Source organism: Strigops habroptila, chromosome Z, assembly GCF_004027225.2.
Source record: "Strigops habroptila isolate Jane chromosome Z, bStrHab1.2.pri, whole genome shotgun sequence".
Lineage (NCBI taxonomy): Eukaryota > Metazoa > Chordata > Aves > Psittaciformes > Psittacidae > Strigops > Strigops habroptila.
Window position 1 is genome coordinate 59,122,441 of NC_044302.2, and position 12,187 is coordinate 59,134,627.

A 12,187-nucleotide genomic window follows, 5' to 3' on the forward strand; every position below is an offset into this window, starting at 1 on the left:
TTTTGTCAGTGGCACATGACTTGTAGGAAAGCAATCCAAAGCTATCATATGACTGTGATTCACTTTCCTGAACCTATTACCATGAAAACTGTAAATGATGCAATAGGCTGTGACTGCTGTTCAAGGATCCATCATAGCATCTGCTAAGTATTTTATACTCCCAAGGCTGTATTTTACAGTAAATGAAAGCAGAGAGTTGTCAGGAACACGCTGTTGTGAGGAAAAAGGGCAAAAGACTATTGCATCAATGTTGGTCAGTTGACCATGCATAAAGCAACAGGGAGGCAGGCTGGGTAGGAGCTACCTGGTATCTCAAGATCTTGTCACTCTACCACAAGCAGTACAGTGAATTAAATTGGGTGAATTGAGTGAATTAAATCCCAAAGTAACAGACATCACTGACAGCGCTGCATTGGAAAAGCATCTCAGAGGAGTCTCTGCTCTCAAAGGGCTTGTGATGGGAAGTCCCACTCTTCTGCAGTCACATGGACTCAGTGAAGGTAACTCCAAGTTTGATGCCTGAGGCACAGGCCTAAAGAAATCAGCAAGAAAACCATAAAGTCTTGTAAGATGAGAAAGACCCCTCCACATACCAGAATCCAACAGAAGTGCTGAATGTGTTCACAGTAGGAAGGTGAGGCATGGTGGTAGCCATGACGTAGGCAAATACGGGCTGTGGAAAGCTGGGTTCTTCACTGAGCAACTTGGGTAGTGGTGGGAGACACTGAACTCTGTTCATCAGAGGCAGAATATCGGAGCACAGACACCTCAGGTTAGTACTGGTATTAACCACATTGCTCATTGAGGACTAACACTTCAAAAAAAGTTTAACAAAGGAGCCCAGTGATGCCTGGGGAAGGATTTAATAAAACAAGGGAAAATACGGAAAGAAAGGCAGTGGGAAATAACAACTAGCATTTTAAGAAAAGACCATTTAACTCCTTTGCAGCATATACAGGAGGAGGTATTGTGCAGAGCTGCCTGCATAAAGTGCCGTACTGAGACTGTGCAGCTATCAGTGAGTGATGCTGAGAGTTTAAATAAGCAGCTGTAGCACCCGTGTCACAGAATAGTTAGGGTTGGAAAGGACCTTAACATCAGGTTGGAAAGGACCTTAAGAATATCTAGTTTCAACCCCCATCATGAGGGGATCCTTAATATAAAGGACTAATACTGCAGCACAGGCTCTAATGCAACATTCATCCCCTTTGCAACACAGCATAATCTGGAAGCTTCCTGATGACAGACTCATGTCTGCTGTTTCGGTTTCTATTGTAGAAAAACAGAAAGGAGAAGCTATGTAGCAAAGTGCTTTGGCTTACCATTTGTCAAAAAGAATGCAAATCCCTCTGCTGCAAAGGGACCACCTCTGTAGTAAATAAATGAATGAATATTCCTCCTGCATTCTAAGAAATTCCCCTGAAGTGAAACAGAGGGTTCCCAGAACTTCAGAAGTCAGGCACTGCCTCTCCAGGATTGTAACTCTAAGGAAAGGGTAAGTTTCAGTCCCTTTCAAATACAGAATATGAACGACATGGATGCAACAAGCAACAGTTTATTTGTAGAAAAATCCTTTAAAATTTTACTACATTGTAAGATTAAGGAAAAAATAGTATTAATGTATGTACATACAATATATATAAACAAACACACATTGCACCATTAAATTACATGCTTTTTAAAACAGAAAATGGGTCATATTCCCTCATATCAATTTTAAAGTTATAACTGCAAGAAACCTTGCTTCCTTTTTATTTTTATCCCCATCAAAGTTTTCAAGTACAGGAAGTAAAGTAATGCAGGATCTAATAGTAGAAAACCTTTGTTATACACAAATTACGACTGACAGCTCTACAATATTTTTCCGCAGTAACCAACACTTGTGTTTTTTGAACTCTATAATGAAAAGCAAACTTTTACCTGAGGTGCATGGAAATAATGAAGCATGGTAATTGGCAAGTTTAAGAGCTTTTCACATTATGATTTGACTGTAATTGAAGTTGATTAGGTATCACATGTCTATACCCATAGTACTGGCACAAGAATGCGTGAGTTATCACCAATGTCTTAGAAGTGCAGGAAAAATTAAAAGGCAAGCACCACTTGCAATGATAAGCATGCAGACGATTTAAGTGAAACAGAGGTAGCATGTTCTTGTAACTCCAGCAGGGTCATTCAAATCAACTGCACCCTCCCTTCTGCAAAAGGCACTCACTTTATCAGCTATAAACAATAAAATGGTTTAAAGTTCAGTCAGATTGACCACAAATGGTGGATTTCTCTCCTTACAAATACAAGAAAATGTTAAGCAGAGGACACGATGAGAATTAAGAAGAAAAAAAGGGAATGTGTAAGAAATACACATTTCAGGTAATATGTGCTATTCCTCTCCGCCTACCTGTTATGGGGAGAATTGAAGTATTTTATAAAACATTTGCAGTACATAAAAGTGAACACTTTCCAGTTAAGATGGCAGTATTAAGCAGCACATTATGTATGAGGAATAATTTTGTAACACCAGAAGTACACCAGCCTTTTTAATAGATAAAGAGCAACAATTCACAGTTAGAAAGTTTATGCACAAAAGGTGGTGCTGGAGAAGGATAAAGATCCTTTGATGTAAAACCTCATAAATTAAAATGCACAGAAACTTTTGTACTGTATCTTTTATCCCTTCTGCAGTTTGAGAGTATGTCCATGCAAAACACCTGCTCTTACCGTGACACTACAGAGCTAATTGAGTTATAAGAAGTGCCACTGTTGCAACTAGAAGCATAAGCTTCTGGACCATTAGCATCTAAATTTATTTTGAATACAGAAGATGCCTTCAGTAAAAAATCTGCTGCATCTCTGCGACCTAATTCCCTCAGCTTAGACATTAGGATACCTACAGTGCTCTCAGGAGCATTACTCCACTCCTGCAGAAGAGCATGGACTGGGCTTGAGATAAAGTCATTTTGTGTTCCATTATTTGTATTGTACTTTGCAACAAGATCAGGGAGGCCCAGGTTCATGGCCAGAAGGCACCAATCTTTCCCCATAGGATCAGGTGGATCCAAAAGTCGACTTAGTTTTCTCCTGGTAAGTAGATTCAGATCAGAAACATGAATATCCATTCCTAAGCTTCCCTGGGAGTAGACATCAAGACACCCAAAACACAGTATACTGCTAAAGCTCTCTTTATATCCCCCCATAGTGTTAGTTAGTGATGTCTCTTTTTGACTCTGTGCACGGAAAAAGTCTCTAGGCTGGTAGACCATTACTGGTTCATGATGTTCCCTCAGCTGCTGAGGACTAAGGTAGTATTTCCCAGTCAAAAGGCCTGGTAAAGTTGTGGCCATTAAATTATCAATGGTGCTGCATACAGAATCCAGAAGTAAACAGCACTTGATCTTCTCTGTTTCCAGTCCTCTAACTTGAACCTCTATACCCTGACCATGGTTGACCAGCAGCACTAAAAGCTCAGCTCCACGATTCATAATCTTTGATCCATTTACCCACAGACGTATATCTGCGTCTCCCTCTGTGCTTTGCTGATGAACCCACCTGCAGAGATTCACCTGAACTTTATGAAAAATTCCACAAGGAAATGGGGTAAGATGTTCCACAGGAACGATTCTAACACCACCATAAATCAGCACCTCATCCTCCTCATCTGTCCAAGACCTGTGGAGATTGTCAGTCTTTATGAGAGCAGGAATATCCACCATTGCTCCACTGCTAAGGTCCCTTGCACAAATATCCATGGCATCCAAAATCTGTATCAGTTCTTCCACATCACTATCTGTCACCAGACGCTGGATATCCTCTAGAGTGTACCGACCTCTATAGTGATGGAGGGCTTTTGGGTTCTCCACTGACAGGATTTTTCCAAGGACATTTGAACAGAGCCAGCGGGGATCCAGAAGCACAACATCTTGGACAGTTTCACTCTGCATAATGTTAATCTGTTCATAAATATGAAAGTTACTATTTATGTCTTGTGAAGTACAAGATGATACCCCATGTTCTCTCCTCCCTAACTTACTGACCAATCATTTTGTTAATACTGCTGACAAGAGAAAAGCGAACAGTGCATTTTATTTTCTTGCAAGTATTCAGAACAAAGAGCAGATCTTGTTCTTGATTTTCACTAATAATGAAACCTTTAGAGTCCAACAGCTGTAAAGCCTAGCCATGCCCTGCAAGCTATTTATGCAAAGGTGTTATGCTATGATTCAATTTCTAGGGACACACAAATTCCTCATATGCAGTTAACACCTTAGCCACTACCTTATTAAAGATGAAAGCATACTTACACTTTCTGGGTATTTTATATTCTTACAACTACAGCAATAAACTCTAATTCTTCCTGTCTCAAGGAAATACTGTTGAATGAAATAGGAGCCACAGGACAATAATGGTAACAAAAAAGCATTATTAACTAGTCTACTTTTTATGATATCTTAAGAGGGAGGGGAAAAAAAACCAACAAACTAGAACTACAAACTTCCAAACTACAGACATTTGCTTCAATCTCATTAAGCAAATTCTACCAGAGCAGTACCTTGGTAATAAAGAGTTGCAATTTAGATAAAACCACTTACTTCTCCTATGCTATGCAACTGCTGTGCAATATGCCGTAGGTCATCTTCACTTGCTAGGGGATTAAGATGTTCCTGTACATCGTATACAAACTGCTGCAACGACATCAGCTGGTTAGGTCCATTCATTTTCCTCCATGAAGGCAGTGTGGAGATTATTTTTTCACAGAGATGAGTCATAGGTGGGCAAGTCTTACAAAAACACAGAAAACATCAGTTTGTAATCCTACTGTGCTGAGAATGACAGTACTGTTGTTGGGGGGTTTTGCTCTTGTTGGTTTTGGTTTTATTTTTTAATGGAGATTACGAGGTCTAATGCATTCATGACATATATTCATGTCTAAAGAGGTCGCCCTGTGACAGACCCTTACTCTTCCACCTGGCATTCACTTGCCATAAGACCTATCTTTTCTTAATAAAATGTTTTTCAATTAAACAAAATTTTTAAACATGATTACAAAGGGAATCCTGACATGTGGAACAAAGCTTGGTTTATATAGTCCTGCCTTGTCAAATGTCAAATGACCAATTCATGGTCTAGAAGATAATCTTTATTTCAGAAATTGTCAACATTTAATTAAAATCTGTGCTCATCAGTATCTGTACAGGACCAATTTACTTCAACAGGGGAGACAGCAGGGTACCGGATAAGAAGATGGTACGTTTATTTATTGATTGTCTTGGACCTCACTGATGCCTTACAGTCACAAGCCACAGCATGCACTTCTGCAGCAAAGCCCTCCACATTTCAAGCTATGATAGTGTTTTGTCAGAGAAGAAAAGCTTATTAAATCAAGAGACCATTGGGCATGTAAAATAGACTGAATTTGGTATGAATCCGAACATTTTCCTTGTTCTACAGAATGAACTAATATGTTCACTTTTCATTCATTTTAAAAAAACCCCAACCTATCAGAAGTAGCTACAGAAAGTCTTAGTGTGTCACACAAGTATGGTATGAAGAAATTTAAAACCATTTAGCACAGGCTACATATCAGCTTGACTTGGTCACTGTCATGATGGAAGTCTCTGTGGATTCCTGGTGATAACATCAAGCCATGGCTAGTTTACCTACAGTCTCATTTACATATACTTAGACACATATATACACCTCCAAGCACACATTTTCCAGTAAAAAAGTAAAGTAAAACATAAATTAATATTCAGTTCACACATCTATGTTGGGAATTATCTTTCTAACAGTTAGAATCAATCACTGTCAATTAAAAATATGAAACTATAACTTTGAACTGAAAATCTTGAATTGTTTCCTTTTAAGAGAGATCATTTTGATGACCTGAACAAAACACCTACAATTTTGAAAATGCTGACTGAATCTTTGCTATCAGGAGTTTCTTTATCACCATGTCTGTCATGCATGCTGTTAAAAAATTTGAACGGCACTCACTTTAGTTACGTAAGTTCTAAATTTACAGTAAATTCTTACACAAGATTCTTGCATTTTGGCTGGTCCAACCCAGACCATTACACATTACTTACAGAAATTATCTGGCTTCTTATTTCTTGTAAGTGATTTCGAAGAAGCTTCATATCTTTAGACCCAGATGCTCCAGCATCCAACACAAATAACTTTTCTGAAATTTGAAGATCATTTCCAAATCTAAAAGAGGAAAAGCATGCAATTATTTACTTAGTGCCAAATCCAGTTTTATTTCTTAATTCAGTTGTATTTCAGCCTTAAATTACATGGTTATTTTTCTTCTAAGGAATGATGAAAAAGTTTAAGTACTGATTATGCTGAGCTATTTTATAAGCACAGAGAGTATAACTGCTCTCTAATTTTCTTGAAAATAAACAGAGATATTGAGAGAAAATTGTATTTCCTAAAGAAGGAGGCCGAACATGCATAAGAAAGTAACAACTGCATCACAAAACTTGAAATTAGAAACTCAAACATTTTACTAGAGGAGGGGTAGCGGGAATTAATTCTTTTTAAGGTCTTTGTTGTTTTCTTTTTTCTCACGTTGAATAGTTCAGTTGTCACTGCTACTGACACCAGCTCTGTTCTTTAGTTCCTTTTGGTTTTTGAACAGCACGTATTTGTTCTCCTGGCTCTGGACTTATGATAAGGATTCCAACACCCAACGATTATACAGGTATTTTCTGTTGGTTTCTTTCAACTGATTAAGACACTGCCCTGCCACTATTGTGCTGGAATTCCCACATCTGTTTCTTGCACAGTCCAGACAAATGTCTATGCTCACAGGTATGGAGATGGTTGCTCGTATCATGTGTTACCCACTTACGTGCTCACTGTGAACATGAATTATTATTATTTTACACAATAGTATGTTCATGAAAAATTTCCCTTTTCCATCTACAACCAGCATGCTCTCCAAATATTTGCTGAAGAAGGCTAGAAGTTTCCCTAACTTCTAGGTAACTCTTGGATTACCTTGTCACCTGTGTGACTCCACAATGCCCAGCTCTTCACAACCTGTGTAGGGAGTACCTCCAGGTGTAAGTTTTTTTCCTACCCATCCTAAATCAATTCAGAGCAAAAGGTGGCTCTCCTGTAAAGCTTCCTCTTTTGCACTCAAGAGTTTGTAGCTGAGAACTGCCCACTTTTCTGAGACTGGTGCAAAACCTGAGTACCAAGTGTTAGGCAGATGTCTGATATGGATCTTTGGATGTATCCTAGTCTTTACAGGATGAGACTTCCTAAGCCTCAACTCATTTTTGCACCAGTTGGCTCATTTTAGTTTACTTAAGGCAGCTCACTCACTGTAATATTGGTAAATGACTCAATTTTTTGCACAATATAAGCTTCCTGAACATACTCAAAACATCAAATCATAAAGCTTAAGCCACATAAAAATCTTTTACATATTCTTATCCATTTTAGTATTTTTTCTTTCTTTCCACCTGGTATGTTTAAGTACTGTGTATAAACACACTCTCCACTTACCTGTTCCTGATTTCTTTCAACAATGACAAGTCTTTGTCATACCAAAACTCTCCCCCAGCAGGCCGAGGAAGATTCACTATGTCAGCATGTGTGGCGACCAGAACAACACGCAGGGGACTTTTCAGCTTTCCAGCGAATGCTGGAAGAGAAACAAGAGCACTCCCTCACTATGAGACATGCCTATGGAGATGGCTGCCTTACTAAGCCGGGAAAGTAGCAATACATTTTACATTTTTCATTTCAATCACTTTTGCAGTGGATTTATCAAGCCTAAGCATAACCACACTGTGGGTACACTACTGATGTGTTTTGGCTTTTATTTGCCTATAAGATTATCTATATAATGTCCAATTTGAATAGCTAGACTCTTTGAATAACATCAGATAAATTGATACTACCCAACTTTATTGCTTTAACAAAAACATTAATAAATAACACTAATGACATATCTATTAGCTACAAACTATGACAGTGTGAGGAAAATAAGTAAGCATAACAGCTTCTTGAAAGGGTTTCTCTCAATCTTTGAATGGTGCTTAATACTACAGGCGCATAGTAGAGGACTATAAGTAGAACACAAAAGATCTACAGCATTCATACATCAGAATGAATGCTATTTTGCAGTACTTACACAAACAATGACCTCTCACTTAGGTGAGAGTTAAGTAGGAAAGCCTGTCAGAAACCATGAAAAAGAATAAGAAAGAAAGAAAGATACAAATGGCATGAATGAGGTGACAGGATGGAACACAAGAGTTTTCAATCTTTTCTCAAACTAATCTTGCAGAAAAGAGGAGACATTGTTAGACTATTTTTTAAAAATAACAGTACACCCAATTCTGCTGTTTTAATCTGAAAAAACATTCCATGGGAGAAATACGCTTACATCACTAATCGGTTTTCAACCAAGGGCTACAGAATCTTGATTCATTCATGAACAGTCACATTTTTCCAAATCTCTGCATAGTAATTCCAAGGTTAAGTATACTGTACTAGTAAATATATTTTTTTTTGGCAGCTGAAGGACTTAGGCAAAATAATTGGAAAATAATTCCAAGAGTTTTATGTTTTCTGCTAACATCAGTTGCTACAGATTACTTACAAAGACTTGTAATAGTACTAAAATGCATGGGTACCCAAACTGAGCTGACCATTATAAACACTGATGTAAGCAAAGTATTTAAATAATGCTGATAATCAGCTCAGCAAGAAGTAACAATTAAATTCTAACACAGTAAAACCAAGAACTGTGTTTCCTCGCTAGACTGAGGAGCCATTAAAAGCTTTCTGCAATTGCAAACTCACTGTTTTTCCAGTTTTGATACTTTTTTGTGTATTTCTGAGCTTTTAATTCCAGAAATAATTTCGTGTTGGGTAGATTCAAATGCTCATATTGTTAACCTCTGCGACTACTATGACTTGATCTAAAATGCAAAATGCAGATGCCTGAACTGAAAACTGAAGGTCTGCCTGGGCTCATCATTAACCATTATCTGTCTCAGATAATGAATACAGAATTGAGCAGAACACAAAAAAAAGAGGAGAAATACTCTTTGCACTACGTAAGTACTTGAGATGCTTGTCTGTTGAGTCCCTAGCAGCATTATAGATGCTTGTGAGTGCTAAGTTAGATCCACTAGCTGGAATAATATTTTGGTTCATATAACCAAGACACATGTTAGAGCTTGGTTCATCCATGAAACTACCGCAATCTGCAGACCAATGCTCAGCTACAAGCACAAACAAGTTATATGGTGTATATATACCCAGACTTACAGACCTTTTAAGAATTAAAAAAATAAATCTGTTTTTATGCCAAGTAACTTTCTTTGTTAGAAACCTTGTATATAAAACAAGTAAACTTAGTCAAAACCTGTGCAAAGTCCGAGAATATATGAAGTGAAATTTACAAGAAATACCAATTTCCGTACACCCTGATACACTAAAAGGTTAACATATTTGAAGTCCAAATACAACTCTAGTTAAACATGTTAAAGTTGCATGTACTGAGAGAGAACGCCACTCCACTGTTTTCTGTCCTGTTCTCACCGACAAGACTAATTTATGCTGGAAACACTGTTAATTTGGGCTAGATTTAAGTGGAATTTAAGCAATATGTCTAAAACTTGTTTTAAATTTCAGAGGGTTCCAACCCTCTGAAACACTTTTCCATGCAGCTTATTTAACATCAAACTTCATCTGCCATTTACAGATGTAAATCCCAGTGCTGCAGGAGGCTGCACCACACCTCACGATCATTTTCAGTTGGACTAAGCGGTGTGTACAACTCTTCAGGCTTGTTCCACAGATAACATTGCCTTTCTCTAAGAAACCTTGTGTGAAGTCTGTTTGAATACATGGGGATGACATAACAGTGCTCAACACAGATGATGTACAAAGTTGCAGAGAACCACAAGAAGCTTTATTCTACAGTCTCCTAGTATTTAAGTAACAGGCAGAAGAGCATACCTATTGGCTCCTCAACTGGGACTAATGATTTCAGTAAACTGAGCCAAAAGGTCACTTGGTTTAACTGGATTTCATAAGGCTCCTCAAGACTAAAAAGCACTACGTGAATTGCTGTGGGATCATTTGCAGCAAAATAATCGTAACAGCAGAAGTACACAGGATTCCCAGAAAACTCCCAGATGCTGAAATCACCAACTCCTGAAAAACAGACAAATAGATGAAAAGATCACACTTTATCACTAAACATAACGCGTCTTTCAGCCATGGAAAGACAAACAAAAGAGTTAATCTGATTTAAACTTTCACAAAGATAACACCTATGCATATGAGAAAGACGACTGCAAATGCAATCATGAACAAAGGGAAGGGGTTTCAGTCAGTTTCAGAGGCTGCGAAGTTTGGTGCTCAGAATCTGTTCCTCTCTCACATTCATTTCTCTAGGACAGTCAGCTGGATGCCACATGGAAACACCTGTGTGTTAACTGCAGGCAGCCTTACACATTAAATTTGCCTTTGCCTTGTAATTCACTTGAAAAACAAGAGTAACAGCTTCCCTTCTTTTCCTGCTGACCCCAAAAATCTCAGCATTTCAATTAATTTTAGTTCTTAACATGCCACTGCTGGTATTAAAAACAACTGAAGGACATTCTCAAAGAAGCCCCTGCTTTACAGAATTGCACTACTATTTACATCACATTATTAACTCAGGATTTAAGAATCACCATGTTAAGGATCCCAACAGAGTCATACTTCTTGTTGCCATCTCGTTTAGCTTCAGGTGAGAAAAGTATTAGTGTGTTGCAGTGTACAGCACTTCCCAGATGCACCATCTGATTAGGGTCAAGTCTGCTGCACTTGTACTACCTCTATTTGAATAAAATGCAGACTAAGATGAACTTCAAACTTCTAGAAGCCGCCAGAAACCTCAAACCTGCTGTTAAGAGTACAGCTATTCAGAGTTCACCCATGTGTATTCATTCTATATTGAGACAGCAGAGAGAAAGAAAAGAACCCCCTTTTGATAGTCTGTTGCACAACTCTCTTTCACTACAGAACTTGACTTGGTTTCAAAGAACACTGAAAGAGGAAATTAGCCTGGACAAAGAACAAGCTTTTGGTGCATGGCAAACTCTTCAGCATCTAGGATGAACATTTTGTTACTGCATGTGTTAGTGTGCATATACTGCATTCATAAATAGGTTTCTCTCTCCAAAACAAAAATCTTGATTAATCCTAATACAGCCTCAAAATTGCAGCTGTTAAGACATTCAGAACATTTTTGTTATGAAGAAGAGATCCTACTGGGAGAGATCTTACCCCCTATATAATAATTAGTATAGCTGGTGGCATATATGCATTGTTTGTATAGCCTTCACAGTTAAACCCATACATGTAGTTATGACAACTTCTGTGACTGACTCCTCTTACTGCTAACTCGTTTTAACTTTTCCTTTCAAAAAACAATGAAATCAGAAGCTCCACTCACCATGTTTGGTGAGCTCTAGGGCTCACCAAACATGCTCTAGCCCTGTCATGGGGTAGGAATGGTAGGTCCTTCATACAGCTGGGAACTATTTACATGTTGAGGACACCTGGGTCTATAGGAACAGATTATATCCAATAAAACCCCCAAAGGACATACGCTATTGATGAAGGAGCCTTCACATAGTAGCTGGTTTGCTAACCCACTCCTATTATACTAAATCCTTCCTTCCTTCCTCCTGCCCCACTTATTCACCTTAAAAACATTTCTATCTGATACTGTAAGCTTCCGACACAAGTGATTAGTATGTGTATTACAGGTAGAGAACTGTATGCAGATTTACCTTTTGCTTAAACAAACAAAACCCCACCACTGTTAGATTTTCAACCACAGTTACTACAATACCAAGTCAAATTTTTTTTTTATTCTCAGTTTTATTTTTAAAAACAAGCAACATGGCATTAACCATTCCACATCATTAAGGCACGCCACCCCAGGGCTTTGCTTACCGTGCAAATAGGCATTCTGAATATCAATGGCCTTGGTGGACTGGTCATCAGCAGAGAAATGAGAGTGATGAGCAGGTGAAACGAAAGCTTCTAATACTCCTTTGGTCAGGCCTGGCTCAAACATCATACTACGGCTTCTCACACTGACATTCTCACAACCAGGATAAAGATTTGTAATACTTACTGAAACTGGGTCAGGGAAAGGAAAATGAGA

General features: G+C 38.2%; 1 protein-coding gene across 5 annotated transcripts in view; it reads right to left on the reverse strand.

Annotated features, from left to right (window-relative positions):
- Nucleotides 1-1,539: 1,539 nt before the first annotated feature.
- DAPK1 (death associated protein kinase 1) overlaps nt 1,540-12,187 on the reverse strand; it is a 92,372-nt gene continuing 81,724 nt past the window's right edge. For 4 of the 5 annotated variants that reach the window (XM_030471223.1, XM_030471222.1, XM_030471221.2 and 1 more), the window contains 6 exons: nt 11,974-12,162; nt 9,982-10,179; nt 7,513-7,651; nt 6,084-6,204; nt 4,587-4,775; nt 2,700-3,947 (listed from right to left, as the gene is read on the reverse strand). In XM_030471223.1, coding sequence (XP_030327083.1) covers nt 2,715-3,947; nt 4,587-4,775; nt 6,084-6,204; nt 7,513-7,651; nt 9,982-10,179; nt 11,974-12,162 — 2,069 coding nt within the window. In that variant the 3' untranslated portion in view covers nt 2,700-2,714. Of the gene's footprint in view, nt 3,948-4,586; nt 4,776-6,083; nt 6,205-7,512; nt 7,652-9,981; nt 10,180-11,973; nt 12,163-12,187 lie in introns of all 5 variants that reach the window. The other variant, XM_030471220.1, reaches the window with a different exon arrangement.